This window comes from Pongo abelii, chromosome 11 (genome assembly GCF_028885655.2).
Source record: "Pongo abelii isolate AG06213 chromosome 11, NHGRI_mPonAbe1-v2.0_pri, whole genome shotgun sequence".
NCBI classification, from domain to species: Eukaryota; Metazoa; Chordata; class Mammalia; order Primates; family Hominidae; genus Pongo; species Pongo abelii.
In genome coordinates, this window is record NC_071996.2 from 85,651,376 (window position 1) to 85,671,203 (window position 19,828).

General features: G+C 34.8%; 1 protein-coding gene across 4 annotated transcripts in view; it reads right to left on the reverse strand.

Annotated features, from left to right (window-relative positions):
* Positions 1-19,828, reverse strand: part of NCKAP1 (NCK associated protein 1) — a 113,013-nt gene that overhangs the window by 26,888 nt on the left and 66,297 nt on the right. For all 4 annotated transcript variants that reach the window (XM_054549568.1, XM_002812651.5, XM_054549567.1 and 1 more), the window contains 8 exons: positions 15,509-15,654; positions 12,967-13,099; positions 10,440-10,559; positions 5,725-5,864; positions 4,728-4,859; positions 1,351-1,569; positions 1,030-1,160; positions 650-747 (listed from right to left, as the gene is read on the reverse strand). In XM_054549568.1, coding sequence (XP_054405543.1) covers positions 650-747; positions 1,030-1,160; positions 1,351-1,569; positions 4,728-4,859; positions 5,725-5,864; positions 10,440-10,559; positions 12,967-13,099; positions 15,509-15,654 — 1,119 coding nt within the window. The remainder of the gene's footprint in view (positions 1-649; positions 748-1,029; positions 1,161-1,350; positions 1,570-4,727; positions 4,860-5,724; positions 5,865-10,439; positions 10,560-12,966; positions 13,100-15,508; positions 15,655-19,828) is intronic.

The following is a 19,828-nucleotide window of genomic DNA, read 5'->3' on the forward strand; positions in this document are numbered from 1 at the left end:
GTTCAAAAGTTTTGGTGGCCCAAGTTCAAATTCTTTCAAAAACTACATAGTTATTATATATACAGATTCATTCAATATAAATCACCTTAGCTCTACGATATTTCTAAAAGGCTAAAAAAAGGTATTTAAAATGTTGTTGCTTCAGTTCCTTTACATCTTTACTGAAACGTTAAGCATTCTAAAGACATTTTTCATTCAACTTAGAGGGCATAAGATAATTTAAAAGATTACCTAAGAAAAAGCACTAAGCCCAATAATTTTTGTATTATAATCTATGGAAAGCAAATACATTCAAACTGCAAGTGTGAACAAATTTTTAACTTTGGCTGGAATTTTGAAGCTGGTATTTCAAAGAAAACATCATGATTCAATACTATGAAGGCTTGACCACAAGCCAAAGACCCTGAGGTTCTGTCCCCTTTACCAAGTCAATTCACCTATTCTGGCTTTCCATTTTCTCACCTACAAAATAGAGAAAACTAAACTAAGATGCCATAAAAAGGCCTTGCTAGCTATTTAATTTTCATTTTCATATTAGTACTTTCATGTTGGATTAAAATAATTAACATTGTAGGCTTGTTGCTCATATTCCTCAAATGTTTTTCAGGAATTAATGTTTAAAAGCTAAAATTAATAAAGACTGTATTACCTTAAGTTCAGCAACTTGTGATGAAATATGCCACATAAGGCTTTCACTTAGAAACTTCATACCATATGGGCCTAGTAGTTCTGATAATGACCTCATTTCTGAAAGAAAACGTACTTAATTTTATACTTCTGACAGAGCAAATACTTTAAGAAAATGAACATTAACACATCTCATTATAAAAACTAATGTAAAATCCTGATAAAAGTCTCTAGAATGAAAGAGAGAATACAAAATGCAAAAGTAATTCTAAGATACAATATGCAGTTATGCATATAATTGAATGAAATAGTCACAACAGAATCAAAAGTCAAAAGAATCAAGACACTAGCAAAAGAATTAAGTGTTCTTCATTCTCTAAACTGTGGTATAGTACTATTCACCTGATATGTCAGAATATTCCTCTGCATTGAATGTTAATTCATTTTCTGTAGGTAAGTTGACAAATGCTTTCATTGCAGGAAAATATGCTATATGGCCATTGCTGACTTGTCGTAACAAAGTTTCCAAATACCTAAGGAGAAACGTAAACTTATAACCGGAAGAAACTGCTTAATTCAGGATGTATCATGATATACATTCCTGCATATAATTTTAAGTTGACTGATAATATTGAATAAGTACTTATTCACAAAAAAATTAATTTTCCTAAGTACTTCATTACAAACTTTCTGCTACTACAAATTTCTAAATGCATTCCTTACCAATTTGTGTATAGACTTGTAATGGTTGGCTCTCCATGACTGTCTAAATGTTGTGTTTGTTGAAGAAGCACATTATTAAATACTCTTGTAATATCAATCTGCACATAGTTTTCTATTGACTGGAGTACAGTCATGTATGCTCTTACACTTGTTAGAAGTTCTGAAGGTTTTGCGATTTCCTGTGTGGCTTGATTATACATAGTCATCCCAACAATTGACCTGGGGAGAAGGAGTAGAAGAATAAGAAAAGCCTCTGACTTTTCCATTCATGTAAAATAAACCACTCAACCTACTGTTATCTAATATTAAACAAGCAATAAAATTAACTTCAAAAATAATTTATTACAAAGCTGTAAAATTACTGTCATTCTCTTCCCAGGAAACAACGTAAAAAAAGAATGAAGGCCGGGCATGGTGGTTCACGCCTATTGTAATCCCAGAATTTTGGGAGGCCGAGGCAGGCAGATCACTTGAAGTCAGGAGTTCGAGACCATCCTGGCCAACATGGTGAACCCTTGTCTCCACTAAAAATACAAAAATTAGCTGGGCCTGGCACACGCCTGTAATCCTGGCTACTTGGGAGGTTGAGACAAGAGAATCGCTTGAACCCAGCAGGCAGAGGTTGCAGTGAGCTGAGATTGCACCACTGCACTCCAGCCTGGGCAACAGAGTGAAACTGCCTTAAAAAAAAAAAAAAGAAAAAAGAAAACTTAAAAACTACAATGAAATGTGAATACAAATGATTAAAACCATTCTATGTATACCAGTAACAAAAGTGATTTAAGTATAAAGAGGGTTTTACAAATTGCTTTAACATGGTAAGTTGTTTGTAGCAAGCACAGTGAACTATTTAGTCTACAGCTTGAATTTATTTGACACTGTTAGGTGCCAGTAGTTTTTGAGGCTTTATATAAATTACCTACAATCCTTACATTTAATAAACACCTACAATGCACTTATCACTATATTTCCTAGAGGACAAAAATAAAGCTCAGGACTCACATAAATTGATAAGGTTTTGTTGGGAAGTGGTTATGACTAGGATTTGACCACAGATCTGCCTGACTTAGTGCTGCCTCTAAACAAACTGTATGACAGTCAAACAAAATAAGGCAACAAACAACTTTATTTTCTTTAATCACTCATAGCACATAAAACACAGTTCTGTTTATATCTCAAGAAACTGTATAAGACTAAAAAGGAAACACAAATTTTGAAAATACTTCCCTAAATGATCTTATCCTACACTGGCCACCCCTATTTCACTTTCTTTAAAACTCCTTGAGCATTAGATCTGTAAAGATCTTAGACTTGTATTTGTAAGGATGAATCCTTAAAAGACAACCGACAAATCCCATCACTAGAAACAGGCCAAGAAGAGTCAACTCAAGACGAAAACTGCTATCCTAGTGTATAATCCCTAAGTCCTAAGACTGTGCTCAGTTGATTGACAAAAACCAACCCACTAATATTCACAAGCTATCTGGCTGGCCAATATGGCGAAACCCCATCTTTAGTAAAAATACAAAAATTAGCCAGGCATGGTGGCACACGCCTGTAGTCCCAGCTACTCGGGAGGCTGAGGCAGGAGAATTGCTTGAACTCGGGAGATGGAGGTTGCAGTGAGCTGAGATTGTGCCACTGCACTCCAGCCTGGATGAAAGAACAAAACTCCGTCTCAACATAAATAAATAAATAAATAAATAAATAAATAAATAAATAAATAAAATAAAATAAAAAATATTTCCAAGGTAAACAAGCTGTTCCCCTTGCCTTGATCATAATCACTAAGTAGATGTTTGGTTAAAAAAAAAAATTGCTTCTCTGTGGATTAACAACGCAGACTGTTTACAAGGAAAACAAGGGAGCTGTACACTGAACTCTCCCTTCCACCCACCAATCTCCCACCTCTAACCCACTTGAGAATAATAAACACCACAAGGCACAATGTCCCTTTGGTCTAAGTTCTAGGGCATTCTGGGTTTTACTGCCAGGATGCCTGACTTACTAAGGAGAACAAAAGATAGTTCATCGCCAGACTCTTCTCAAGTCAACTGATAATTTAACACTCAACTTAGTGCCAATTTATATACTGTCATATTCTGTTCTCTAATTCTTTTAGTCATCTCACCAGCTACAGTTCTATCTTTATCTCATTATTACCTAGAGTACTTAACACAATGTTAAGCATATAGTGCAAATACAAACACCACCTGTTAATGACTACAGAAACTTTGAAAACCTTTTGGCAAAATTTTGTTTTATAAATTGCTTCAAGGCTTTGAAGAAAAAACTGTCAAATAAATAAAAATTTTCATGAATAAATATTAATAAGTATGTAACCAGAAAAAGGTTAAAACAATATCTATAAAGTTGAAAGGTTTCTGACTTATCAATGCACTATTTCATATACATACATAAAATATATATTCATATTTAACAGGAAATTCTAATTAGAATTGAGAATTCAAGAATCTAGAATTCTATTAGCTTATTTAACAGCAACATGTGAATTCAGAAAACACGTAAGGGTTCATCTAGTCCTCAGGTCTTCAAACATTTTACTGTGACCTACTGCATGACACGCATCTTAACACTGCAAGTCAATACACATGCATACATGTAACTGAAACATTTCATGAAGCAATATACATATTTAATGCACACAGTGCACTGGGTTTTTTTTTCCTATTTTTTTCTTCCTCTTGTCCTTTCTTTCCCTCCCACTTCTTTCTCTAAACTTTGACTACAACCTAATAAACTGATTTCATGAACCTACTGGGTTGCCACCTGCAAGATGAAATACACTGATTTGCTCCAATATTCTCACTTTGTATATAAGGAAGCTATGACTCAGAGATATTAACTGGTTTGCCTGGTGTTACTAGTTAATACTAATAGGTATGAGAAAAGAACCTGGGTATCTTAAGTAATTTTCAGTTCACTATTCTTTGCATTTCCCAGTTCATTATTCTTGAGACAGAGTCTTGCTCTGTCACCCAGGCTGGAGTGCAGTGGCACGATCTGGCTCACTGCAAGTCTGTCTCCCGGGTTCACGCCATTCTCTTGCCTCAGCCTCCCGAGTAGCTGGGACTACAGGCGCCCACCACCACGCCCAGCTAATTTTTTGTATTTTTAGTAGAGACGGGGTTTCACCGTGTTAGCCAGGATGGTCTCGATCTCCTGACCTCGTGATCTGCCCGCCTCGGCCTCCCAAAGTGCTGGGATTATAGGCGTGAGCCACCACACCTGGCCTGGTTCATTATTCTTAACACTAATCCAGTTCTACTAATGCTTTTCCTTATAAAACACTGTATAATTAAATAACAAACTCATTACTGAGTCAACAAACAAAAACAGTTAATATTCTTTCTTACTTGGTAAAGCGTATTTCCAGATGAGAAGTCAAATATTCTCGTGGGGTAAAGGTATGTTCCCATACCACCATGTTTGGTACATAATTTATAGAGAAGCATAACTCAGAAAGTGCAGTGTGCAATTTATCAAGGCTGAAAAAAACATTAATGAACAGTTAAAATGTTCAACATGTCATCATAGGCAATACAAAATTAATTTTATAAATATATCAACCTTATTTGGAGATAATGCTTAGAGAATTTGACTTTTTAATCTCCTAAACTGAGAAAGTTCAAAATCTTTAAGGTTATAACTAACACATAAGAGCAATATTCTAAAGATGGCGTCATTTGTTTCTACCTTTAGGTAGTAATGAATATACTGACTTAATATACAAAGGTAGAGTTTATTCTGCACTCATGAAGATAATCACATCCAATTCCTGAAGTACTTTCTGTTATGAGAGAAGGAAAGTTGTCTATAAAAGGGCAATGGCTTGCTCAATTTAGCAAGAAAGTAGGAACTATACTTTAAACAAAAAATATTTACCCAATTATTACCCACCTACACCTCCCCTCCAAACAATGAAGCAAGCAAAGATCCCTGAATGCTACCTGGTCTGTTATTTCTGTTTTATAATAATGACATTGGGTATGTTCTAATATAAAACAAACATGCCAAAATAAAGTCTTCACTATCTAATTTTAAATAAATTAAAAATTACAGATTGCTTATAATGTACCACACAAAAATTTTTAAACATATAATTGGCCTTCAGTACTTAGTATAAAAAGACAAATATCATCTATTATATATATTTTCTTCTAAAGGCCAAAATCTGTATTTTGAGATGAAATACGCAACTAACAGGTTAATTAAGCTCAGAAATATTTTTTAAAATGGCTGGAAAATGAAGAATATACAATTATTAGCATTTCCTCAGTACTAATGTCATAGAAAAAAATGAAACAAATATTTTACCTGGAGCAAAAAGGTATAATATAAGTGGACACTTACTTGGTCACAACCAGCCTGTTTTTCCTCATGCTCTCAACACCTGGTTTCTCCCTTTCAGGTTCCCCTTTCTTACCGGTCTGCTTTTTTGATTTCTTATTCACTGCTTGACTGATAGTTTTGGCACAATGCTTGGGCAGCAACTAAATTTAGAAAAGAATGAAATCTTACATTACACCAATTACTCTGAAAACATACTAACTATTCAAGCAAACATTAGCTGAATCCAGGCTATGTTGCAAATATCACAATATTAAAAGACAGAAATATAAGTGAGATACAGAGCTTACATAGCTAGCTTGGGTAATGCACATAGTTTGGTGGAAAACAGAAACAGGTAAATCTTGGGTAAATCTTTTGTGAAGAAACACATCATAGAGTAAATTCATAGACGCTTATTTAAATTACTATTAAAAAGACAAGTAAAAACATACCAGGCAAGCAAGGAATGAAAAAGAACATTTCACTGGAAGGATTAAATGGCCTTTGGAAAAAAACTATGTAAAGATATGATGGTTCAGAGCTGTAGTTAGAACTACTTACTATGTGGTGGAGCATAACGTGTAAGGTAAAGTACAGAGGTTTCAACTATTAGGAAGGGCCTTGAATGCCAAGCTAGAGGTTGGATTGTAAACTGCAGGCAAAAAGACAGCGACAATTTTTTAAATTAGCCACAGCATGAGGAGACATTTTCTTTTCTTTTCTTTTTTTTTGAGACGGAATTTCACTCTTGTTGCCCAGGCTGGAGTGCAATGGCACGATCTCGGCTCACTGCAACCTCTGCCTCCTGGGTTCTCCTGCCTCAGCCTCCTGAGGTGCTGGGACTACAGGCGACTGCCACCACACCCAGATAATTTTATTTTTATATTTTTAGTACAGATGGGGTTTCGCCATGTTGGCCAGGCTGGTCTTGAACTCCTGACCTCAGGAGATCTGCCTGCCTCAGCCTCCCAAAGTGCTGGGATTACAAGCGAGAGCCACCATGCCTGGCCACGAAGAGGTATTTTCTAAGGATAACTCTGATACTGGCAGAAGAAAACACTGAAAAAGGAAAATTGTAACAGAGCTGCTAGAAATAGTTCAGACAAGGCATGAAAAAGGGATATGAAATAGGCAAGTGTAATAAAAAAAATTTTAATGGGCAGATCTGAGACAGACTTCTGAGAAAAAATTGGAAGGATTCAGTAACTTAGATGTGTGAGAGAAGCAGGAATCAAGTATGACACAGAGGTTTCTACCTAACACATTGTTAAGACCAATAATTTTTAAAAAAAACCACACAGGTACAAACGAGAAATAATTGATTTCACTTGACAGGTAACAAAGCAGGCAAATGAGAAATGAGAAATAACATTTTAGGTAGAAGGAGAGCTTCACTGTACATTACAGTAGCCACATGTGAAACGTGCCCACTCCAAATTCAGCTGTGTTATAAGATAAACACCAGATTTCAAAGATTTAGTATAAAAACTATACAATATTTCATTCTTATGATTACATGCTGAAATAATAACATTTTGGGGTATATCAGGTTGAATCAATGCTTTTAAAATTAGCTTTACCTGTTTCTTTCTAAGTTTTGTGTATGGCTACTACAAAATTTTAAATTACATATGTGGTTTGCATAATATCTCCATTGGACAGTGCTGGGCCAAGGAAAGTTATTTAGTCATTATACCTAGATATTAACTAAAGCCATGGGATTGGTATTTGGGGAAAAAAATGCATAAGAAATTACATTGCATTTGTATTGTGACAAAGGAGTTCCTTCCTAAAATGAAAATTTCTATGGACATTTGCAACTTCAACAATATTAAAGAGACCAGAGTGTTGAATATCTATAACACTCTTCATAAGAGACAGAGCTACGAGAAAGGCTGGTACATCTTGTCACACCAGATAACAAGAAAGCTCTCAAATGACTATAAGGACTCCCACAAGCCGGGCTTCATCCCTGGGATGCAAGGCTGGTTCAACATATGCAAATCAATAAACGTAATCCAGCATATAAACAGAACCAACGACAAAAACCACATGATTATCTCAATAGATGCAGAAAAGGCCTTTGACAAAATTCAACAACCCTTCATGCTAAAAACTCTCAATAAATTAGGTATTGATGGGACGTATCTCAAATAATAAGAGCTATCTATGACAAACCCACAGCCAATATCATACTGAATGGGCAAAAACTGGAAGCATTCCCTTTGAAAACTGGCACAAGACAGGGATGCCCTCTCTCACCACTCCTATTCAACACAGTGTTGGAAGTTCTGGCCAGGGCAATTAGGCAGGAGAAGAAAATGAAGGGTATTCAATTAGGAAAAGAGAAAGTCAAATTGTCCCTGTTTGCAGATGACATGATTGTATATCTAGAAAACCCCATCCTCTCAGCCCAGAATCTCAAGCTGATAGGCAACTTCAGCAAAGTCTGAGGATACAAAATCAATGTACAAAAATCACAAGCATTCTTATACACCAATAACAGACAAACAGAGAGCCAAATCATGAGTGAACTCCCATTCACAATTGCTTCAAAGAGAATAAAATACCTAGGAATCCAACTTACAAGGGACGTGAAGGACCTCTTCAAGGAGAACTACAAACCACTGCTCAAGGAAATAAAAGAGGATACAAACAAATGGAAGAACATTCCATGCTCATGGGTAGGAAGAATCAATATTGTGAAAATGGCCACACTGCCAAAGGTAATTTACAGATTCAATGCCATCCCCATCAAGCTACCAATGACTTTCTTCACAGAATTGGAAAAAACTACTTTCAAGTTCATATGGAACCAAAAAAGAGCCCGCATCGCCAAGTCAATCCTAAGGCAAAAGAACAAAGCTGGAGGCATCATGCTACCTGACTTCAAACTATATTACAAAGCTACAGTAACCAAAACAGCATGGTAGTGGTACCAAAACAGAGATATAGACCAATGGAACAGAACACAACCCTCAGAAATAATGCCGCATATCTACAACCATCTGATCTTTGACAAACCTGAGAAAAACAAGCAATGGGGAAAGGAGTCCCTATTTAATAAATGGTGCTGGGAAAACTGGCTAGCCATATGCAGAAAGGTGAAACTGGATCCCTTCCTTACACCTTACACAAAAATTAATTCAAGATGGATTAAAGACTTAAACGTTAGACCTAAAACCATAAAAACCCTAGAAGAAAGCCTAGGCAATACCATTCAGGACATAGGCATGGGCAAGGACTTCATGTCTAAAACACCAAAAGAAATAGCAACAAAAGCCAGAATTGACAAATGGGATCTAATTAAACTAAAGAGCTTCTGCACAGCAAAAGAAACTACCATCAGAGTGAACAGGCAACCTAAAGAATGGGAGAAAATTTTTGCAATCTACTCACCTGACAAAGGGCTAATATCCAGAATCTACAATGAACTCAAACAAATTTACAAGAAAAAAACAAACAACCCCATCAAAAAGTGGGCGAAGCATATGAACAGACACTTCTCAAAAGAAGACATTATGCAGCCAAAAGACACATGAAAAAATGCTCATCATCACTGGCCATCAGAGAAATGCAAATCAAAACCACAATGAGATACCATCTTACACCAGTTAGAATGGCAATCATTAAAAAGTCAGGAAACAAAAGGTGCTGGAGAAGATGTGGAGAAATAGGAACACTTTTACACTGTTGGTGGGACTGTAAACTAAGTTCAACCATTGTGGAAGTCAGTGTGGTGATTCCTCAGGGATCTAGAACTAGAAATACCATTTGACCCAGCCATCCCATTACTGGGTATATACCCAAAGGATTATAAATCATGCTGCTATAAAGACACATGCACACGTATGTCTACTGCGGCACTATTCACAATAGCAAAGACTTGGAACCAACCCAAAGGTCCAACAATGATAGACTGGATTACGAAAATGTGGCACATACACACCGTGGAATACTATGCAGCCATAAAAAATGATGAGTTCATGTCCTTTGTAGGGACATGGATGAAGCTGGAAACCATCATTCTCAGCAAACTATCCCAAGGACAAAAAACCAACCACCACATGTTCTCACTCATAGGTGGGAATTGAAAAATGAGAACACATGGACACAGGGAGGGGAACATCACACACTGGGGCCTGTTGTGGGGTGGGGGGCGGGGCGGGAGGGATAGCATTTCGAGATATACCTAATGTTAAATGACGAGTTAATGGGTGCAGCACACCAACGTGGCATATGCATACATATGTAACTAACCTGCACATTGTGCACATGTACCCTAAAACTTAAAGTATAATAAAAAATAAATAAATAAATAAATAAATAAATGCTTAAAGTTGGAAAGAAAAAAAAAAGGGCTCCCACTAGCCAATGACGGGGCAATCTGAGCTTCAATCTGAATTATAAGTACAGTGGATTGAAAATCACCAAATATGCTTAATTCCAGTTCTTTTGCAACTTTCAATGAAATAGCAGAATCAGGTGTTAACACTACACACACATAAAAACTACACGTGACTCCTGATTAAAGAACACAAATAGTATGTAGAGTCTTGCCAAAAAGTTTACATCTAAGAAATTATACCTGTTAATGGAGTTTCACAGCAGAGGTATAAGGTTTACTAACAGTGTGGGAACTAAAGAATGGAAAGTAAAACAACAACTGGCTAAAAGCACATTTTCTGGCCTTCACACACAAATTTCCTATCTGTTGAAAACATTTAAATCATTACCTGGTCACTAAGGGTACACTGTTCTGTGCAAATATCAGTGATGAGATTTCGAGCTTGTTTGGCCATTTCATCTAGGAACATATTACATAAGGAAAGACTGCGATCTCCAATATGATGTCGCTGTGAAGGCAGAATAATAATAATAATACAAGTTATTAAGAAAGTACATTGAATTAAAAAGACTTCTAAATAGACATGGAAAATTAGGCTATAGGTACATTCCGCAATAAGAAGTGAGGGTGGGAGATGTTAAAAATTGCTTTTGCCTCTTGTAACAACTAACTCACCATACTGTATTTGAACATAAATGACAAAGTATTTGGTGATTATGAAAGCAATATATAACTGGGAGGAGTCTTGACAAATCAGTATTTTGCTTAACATGAAAAACTATGTATTTAATTTTCAAATTCCACAAAGTCCTATATCCAGTTCTTAAATGTTAAGATATTAAACATATAATGTGAAAGGAAACGGATTTAGAGTACTGTTTCCAATCTTATTTCATTTAAAATCTATGTCTCTATAAATGTATAAATTGTGACATAACTTTGTATAAACAGGAAAGAAGAGCTCAAATATTTAAATAAAATGGTGAGAAATCAATTTGGTAACAGAAAGTCCAAGGCATTCAAATGTCTAAAATCAAACCCCATTGCTCCCAGGAAGAAAAAAAAAAAAAAAGCTGATCATGTATCCACCTCTACAGGATTCTCTTTTTAGTTTTAGTGGGTTGCAATCATGTGATGGTTTTTTTCTTGTCTATGGTAACCAGAATGTTGAGTATAAAACACTGTAAATTTTTGCACTATACATTTGTAATACTTTACAAAGAAATAAAATTTTTAACAGTTTTCCTGCCCTGACCTTCCATAATCATATATGTAGAGCTTACATACAGTATTTCTATGATGAAATAAATGTAAAATACATAAAATATAAAAATACTTGAGCATAGAAAATAACTTTTCCTAGATCTATGATGATATCTAACGTATTTTATTTAAAATGCCCTGTAAAACTTTAATAGAAAGTCATATCAAAAAAAAGATTTACAACCTGATATAATTAAATATTGGTTCACCTTAGGAAAGATTTCAATTAATAAACACTTAGTGTTTTGTTTAATCAAATTCTGACTCCTGAAAGACATAAATCTTCTAGTATTAATTCTTCCTGAAAAAAGAATACTGAATTAAGACTGCTCAAATTTGTTCTTTACAGATACTAACTTACTTAAAATACAAATCTGATTTCACTACTCCCTTTCAATAGCTCAGAAATGCTGAGATGGAGAAAAATTAAGGTTTAACATGTCATACAAATCTCTCTATTATCCAACCTCTGCCTTTGGCTACGGTGCCAAGAATAAAGTTTGGGAGAACAATGGCAGAAGCAAAGAGACCACTTGGGTAATCCAGGCAAAGATGAACTCCATTTAGAGTACATATGAAGAGTATCGTAAATCTGAACTGTAATAATGACAACAGCAATGGAAAGTAGAGGATGGATTCAAGACATGACATATAAATAAAATTAGAAGGATTTTATGGGTAATTTAATGAAAAGAAATTTGATGGTAAGGAAACAAGTTAATAATACATCTCAGGTGTCAAGTTTGGGAGAAAAAATCTATTAAATCTAAAAAATTCATAAATCTATTAAAATTGGTGGTATTAATATCCTCATAGGTAGAAATTCTGAAAGTATTCCCTAATAAACTTCCTGTAAGCTAACTTCTGTCTCAAAGTTGGCTTCCCCTGGAATACTGGCATACAATCTGCAACAGATGTTGTCTAATGCTTAAAGAAACTGACCATGTTCCTGCTATCTCTAAGTTTGTTTTCTACAAGTTCTGCAATTTTAAGTAAAGGGACTAAACACTAAGTTAAATTATAATAAAGAAATATATTATTTAATCTTTAAATTCTTATCACACTTAGAAAATATTTCTTCTTTAAAGATTAGAAGAAACACTGAGTACATTTTTCACAGATACTTGGCATCAACAAAACTATCAAGCAGTTCAATTACTCTGCAACTGTGTGTGTGTATGCACATGCATGTATGTATCCCACAAGTATCAGCAAATCTGGATTTTGCTTAATATATTAATTAACAATTTAGTAATAATAAGTGAATCTCTTTTTGACTTGTTTATGTTTATTCAGTAATCCATAAATTTAATTTTCGAGTCCTTTCCATGACAGTTTAAGAGGAAAATTAAGTATACAAAATCAATTACTATATAAATCTTTTCCACAGATATTAATACCTGACCCACCATTTATCTTAAAAAAAGGTAATTCCAAGTGACTTTATGGTATGTTCTTATTATATTTATGTTTATTTATCTATCTATATATTAAACCTATGTATCTGTTCAAGCACTTTTCTGATTCTGCATAGAGATGTATTCGATGGGAAGCTAAGTTAGGTAATCATGACTGTAAATACTTGGTTGGCTACGGGTTTGATCTAGTTTACTTTGCATACCATATAACTCACAGTAGTACACTATAATTACCTCTTCTGGACACAGTTCATGCGTGCAACTCATAAAATGAGTGCAAAGTAGTGGAAATGCAATTGAGTATCTTGATTGAGAAGGTAACTCCAAACACTGTTGAAACATCTTCTCAAAAGCACGACTATAAAAACTATATAAACAAAAATCAGAATCACAATTTTTACATTTAAAGTAAGTTTTCTGATATAGTACTTTACAGTTAATTTGATTCAAGTGAATGAATGATAACTGGTAGCACTGATTTAAGAAGAGAATATTTTTCCCCCAAAGTATCTTTTACACACCAATAATTATCCCAGAGTAATAAAAACATTATTTATATAACATTAACAACATTTTAAAAAATAATAAACCATAATCTATGGCCTCCTACATAATCAAATTTCATCAAAGCTAAGTCACTATAAATAGGAAAAAATACCATTATTATGGCTGGGTGTGGTGGCTCATACCTATAATCTCAGCACTTTGGGAGGCCAAGGCAGGTGGATCACTTGAAGCCCAGGAGTTTGAGACCAGCCTGGGCAACGTGGTGAAACCCTGTCTCTATTTTTAAAAAATAAATTTAAAAAAAAGAGAAATATTATTTTATGAACCACTAAGAAAAAAAAAAAACATTGCCAATTAAATAATCACATGCCATCAATTTTATTTTTTTTAAACTTTTTTTAGACGGAGGACACTTTGTTGCCCAGGCTGGAGTCCAGTGGCACAATCACAGTTCACTGCATCCTTAAACTCTTGGGCTCAAGCAATCCTCCATCTCGGCCTCTCATGGTGCTGAAATTACGGGCGTGAGCCATGGCACCCAGCCTGCCATCAGTTTTAATTTGCATCCACATTTAAAGATGTTAAATCTAAATGTAAAAGAATGTGAGTCAATAAAACACTATATATCTTAGAGTAATAAGACAAACAGAAGTAGTAAACATTTCTTTATTTTGGATGTGACAGGCAAAAATAGAATGCAACTATGAAAAAATATAAATAAAATTTAGGTATGACTGAAAATTACAAATTTCAAACATTATTCAAAGTGCTTTTAGTTCCAAGAAAGGGGATAGGACTTTCTAATTGTTGTATTCTTCTTTTGGAATAGGATCCTTTGCATAGCTAAAAATATCTAAACATACAATGTTTCATGTTCTACCTAAGGTAGACTTTGTGCCAGATAGACAGTAGTCCTGGGCTCCAAATAAACTTAAAAATTCTTGCAAATTTGACCTGTGATGTGCCTAAATCTAAAAAGTATACTTCCTAATGTGTTTCATTATTTCCTTTAAGAGGCATGGTTTCTCTACCTGGTGATTTGAATTTCTTCTGCAATACTGCTAATTCAAGCTTTCCTAACAAACTGCCGAAATCAACACAGATTATACTATTTTCCAAAATAAATGCAGTGAGAAGCTTTTCATGATGATCTCTATCCAATACATAGAAACTACTATCACCATCCACTGAGATCATTTCAGCATTTTAGAAATCAAGAGACATACTAGGTTATTCCAGTCCTCTTCCCTAAAGGAAAAAAAAGGGCCAAGAAGCAGAAAATAGAGTTGATATTATACAGCTTGAGGCGAGAATACTTGAGTTTTAATCCTAGCCCCACTGTTATGTACTTATTTACGAGACGTCTCACTCTGTCACTGAGACTGGAGTGCAGTGGCGTGATCTCGACTCACTGCAACCTCTGCCTCCCAGGTTCAGGCGATTCTCCTGCTTCAAGCCTCCCAAGTAGCTGGGACTACAGACACGTACCACCACGTCTGACTAATTTTTGTATTTTCAGTAGAGATGGGGTTTCACTATGTTGACCAGGCTGGTCTCAAACTCCTGACCTCAGGTGATTCACCCACCTCGGCCTCCCAAGTGTTGAGATTATAGGTGTGAGCCACCGCGCCTGGCCACCACACTGTTTATTAATCTGATCCCAACCAAGTTGACTTATTCATTCAAAGATTTACTAAACAACTACTATGACAGACACTAACAAAACAAATGATAGCCATTAAGGACCACATTTTCTGGGAGGAAGAGAGGGAAGAAAAATAAACTAAGTATAACAAAAAGACTCTAACAGAAAAAGAGGAGAATGAAGCACAATGCAGGAAGTAGTCACCACATCATCTTAATATTAATGTTTAATTTAACATCATAGAAGTGAAGTTACCACGCATTTAATTTCCAACACTTGCTCTATTTGACCTTGATCTACAACATTTCTTTCCCTTTAGTCTAATCATGCAAAGAAGGGCCTTAAGGTAATTTGGAGTGACTGTTTTCAACTCCTCAAAAAAATGTAAGAAATAAAAGTCACATCAGTAAGTTGCTCTTTTAGAGAATTAAAAATAGACATAAAATCCCAACTTGGTTAAACTTCTTTTTGTTGGCACATTTTAATAAAAGTCCACTATTCCCTTTATTCTTAAGGGTCTATTACTGAACTGTCTTAAGGACTATGCTAACACAAAAACAATCAAGAAACATATATCACATACTAAAACTTTCAAATCCAGATTTAGAGAAAATTACAACATACCAAAATATGGAGAGATCTGATGTTTCCACCAACATTTCCACCAAGGAATCTACCATTTTTGTATGAAAAATTATTGTATTCATCATCTTTCCAAGTTCTCTGTGATCTGCAAGGCCAAGTGAAGCCTTAGAGACACTAGTATATGCCTATAAAGTACAGAAAAAACAAAAGTAGTTTAGGTAGACATAAATGACTTTGGACTTGTCATTTTACAGGGGGAAAAAGCATCATTGAAAGATACTTAAACTATCTACTGTGACACTGACAGTAACATCTATTGTGTTAGTTGTCTGTAGTGACCCTACCTTGAAATTCCTATCAAGAATTTATTTAGTAAACTGAAATACTAATGTCCATAAAACAGTGTCTAATATATGAGTCATTCACACTGAACCCCAAAGGAACTGAAGTTACAATATCAAAAGTGTAAAACAATTAATTGTCATATTAACCATACCAAAAGAAATCTTCAACCTAATTTAAGAGACAAAACACACACAGGAAGCAATCAGATAAAACTAAATACTGCATATGTTGATTCAATGAGGTTTTAGAGTATAGTGATTCACTAAAAACTGGATCACATAATACACTGTATTAATTTGACAAACTCTAGAAAAGTACTGAAGATAGTAAAAATTGGTGTAGTTTGGCCAAAAAAGTGATAGAACTAAACGAAAATCATTAAGATAGGTTGTGGGGGAAAAAAATTCTATAACTGGGATACCAAATCACAAAAAGCAGATCATGTCCATGGATAGGGGACATTTCAGAAGGGCCGAGAATAAGAATAGAAGGGGTGCCTACAGAATAAATACTGTTTGTTACGGCTAGAGTTTGAGTACAAAGAAGAGAAGGGAAATAGTAAAACATGAGATTCAACCAGATCGTGAACAGCCGGTATACCACGTTAAAGAATTTAAACTTTTTAGTGAAGCACTAAGGGTTCTATGTGGTGGCCAGTTTTTGTTTTAGAAAGATTACTCTGTATAGTGAGGAAAATAGGGAAGCATGACTGAGAAGGGAAAGGAAGCAGAAATCTATTAGAAGGCAGTAGTGGCAATAAGACGGCATTACAATGGTCTGGTTTTGAGTAATCGTAGTTTAAAAGAGTTTACTCTGGGAAATAATTACATATAGTGGGAAATAGAAGAATTATAGATGATGGTCAGGATTTTGGCTGTTGGGAGATACTCCTGCATGCATCTCATGCTCCCACACATCTTGCTGGGTATGTCAAGAAGGCAAGGCCTGAGCCACTCATTCTCTAGGCCATTTCTTAGGGTTATACTTGCAGCTATCAAATTTGAGGGATGAGGTAATGTCTCCCTTGGAACAAAGAGCAAGTATGCTTACGGCTGATGATAAAATAGAGGCTTCCTCAAATTTAGTGTTCCTTATCTGCAACACAAACAGACTACATGCACAGAATTCATTTTGGCTCCTCTGTATCACACCTGCAGAGCTTAGGGAAATAGCAGAAATAATGCATATACATTGATGCCTATGCTGCTTTCTGTGCAGTGAATGAAGTATTTTGTCTTTTGTCGCTGACCCGGGAGTCCCATATCTTCTTGCCAGCATCCATGAAACAGTAAGAGTGTAAATTATCACCTTGTAAGTAGGATAAAAATTAAACCTTAAACCCTACCATGGCAAGGGACCAATAGGTGGATGATGTTACTATTCAATGAGACAGTGACACCACAAAGGAGACTTTTGTATTTTGTTGTTTTTGTCTACCAGAAAAGAAGAAGGAATGAGGAAGAATGCTGTCAATATTCTGACGACAAAATATACTTGACATTTACCACAAACTAAGCCTAAGGAGTTTTACTTACCATTTATCAGCTTTAGAGTACAAACAGGAATTAGCTATAGCTGTGGCCATGAATTCAATAAAGAGTTCCATTAACTGTCCCACATTTTTAAAAAGCAGAATTTATTCTTCTCATCAGAACATGGGATATTCTCCAGGAGAGACCATATGTTAGGCCACAAAACAAAGTTCAACAAATTCAAAAAACTGAAATCATATCAAGTATCTTCTCTGACCACAGTGCAATAAAACTAGAAATCAACAAGAGGAACTTCGGAAACACATGGAAATTAAACAATATGCTCCTGAACAATGTAGAAATTAAGGAAATAAAAAATTTATTGAAAGAAATAAAAACAAAAACATGATATACCAAAACCTATGGGATACAGCAAAAGCAGTAATAAGAGGAAAGTTTATAGCAATAAACACCTATATTAATAAAGTAGAAAGACCAAATAACCTAATAATGTACCTTAAAGAACTAGAAAAGCAAGAATAAACCAAACCCAAAGTTAGCAGAAGGAGATAAGTAATAAAGATTAGAGCAGAAATAAAGAAAATTCAGACTAAAAAGAATACAAAAGATCAACAAAATAAAAAGTTAGTTCTTTGGAAAAATAAAATTGACAAACCTTTAGCTAAATTAAGTAAGAAAAAAAGAAAGAAGACCCCAAAAAAATCAGAAATAGAAAAGGAGACATTAGAACTGATACCAAAAACTTCCAAGGATTAGAGATTATGAGCAACTATATGTCAAAGAACTGGAAAACCGACATGAAATGGATACATTCCTAGACACATACATCCTACCAAGAAGAAACAGAAAACCTGAAAGGACCAGTAATAAATAATGAGATAGAAGCAGTAATAAAAAGTCTCCCATGAGAGAAAAGCCTGGGACCTGATGGTTTCACTGCTGAATTCCAGCAAATATTTAAAGAACTAATACCAATTCTACTCAATTATCTGTTCCAAATAATTGAGGAGGAAGGAATACTTTCAAATACTCATTCTACGAGGCCAGCATTACCCTGATACAAAAACCAGACAAAGACACAAAACTACAGGAAAAGAAACTACAGGCCATCATCACTTATGAACACAGATGCAAAAATGCTGAACAAAATACTAGCACACAGAATTCAACAACACACTGAAAAGATCATGATCCAGTGAGATAAATACAAGATGGTTCAACATATGCACATGAATAAGGACAAAACTGTATAATTTTAATAGATGCTGAAAATGCATTCGATAAAATTCAACATCTCTTCATAATAAAAACTCTTAACAAACTAGGTATGGAAGAAAACATAGCTCTTAAAAAACTAGGTATGGAAGAAAACATACCTCTTAACAAACTAGGTATGGAAGAAAACAATAAAGGCCATAGATGATGAACCCGCAGCTAGCAATACAGTGAATCAGGGAAAACTGAAAGCATTTCCTCTGAGATTTGGAACAATACAAGGATGCCTGCTTTCAACACTTTTATTCAACACAGGACTGGAAGTCCTAGCCAAAGCAATTAGACAAAAGACATAAATAAAAGGCATCCGAACTCGAAAAGAAGTCATCAAATTGTCCTTATCTGAAGAAAATATGATATTATATTTACAAAAACCTAAAGACTCTATTAAAACTGATCAACCAATTCAGTTTCATGAAATAAACTCAACATACAAAAATCAGAGGCATTTCCATGTGTCAACAGCAAACACATTGAAAAAGAAATCAAGAAATCTCATTTACAATAGCTACCAAAAAAAAAAGCCTACGAATAAACTTAACCAAAAAGTGAAAGATCTCTACAATGAAAGCTATAAACATTGATGAAGGAAACTGAAGAAGACACAAAGAGATAAAAAGATATCTCATGTTCATGAATTGGAAGAATTGATATTGCTAAACATACCACCCAAAGTGATCTACAGATTCAATGAATTATCTATCTAAATACCAATGACATTCTTTACAGAAACAGAAAAAATAAATCCTAAAATTCATATGGAACAAACAACAACAAAAAAACTAGAAGAGCCAAATCAATCCTGAAAAGTACAATCCAAAAAGTACAAAGCAGGAGGAATCACATTACTGATCGCAAAATCTACTACAAAGCTATAGTAATCAAAACAGTGTGGTGTTGGCATAAAAGCTGATACAAATATCAATGAAACAGAACCCAGAACCCAGAAATAAATCCACACGTTTACTATTAGCTCATTTCCAACAAAAGTGCCAAGAATATAAACTGGGGAAAGGACAGTCTCTTCAATAAATTGTGCTGAGAAAACTGGATATCCACATGTAAAAGAATGAAACTAGACCTCTCTCATCATATAAAAAAATCAAATGAAAATGAATTAAAGACTTAAATGTAAGACCTGAAACTATGACACTACTAGAAGAAAACACTGGTGAAACATGCCAGAATATTGGTCTGGTCAAAGATTTCTTGAGTTAGACCTCAAAAGCCACAGTGAACAAAAGCA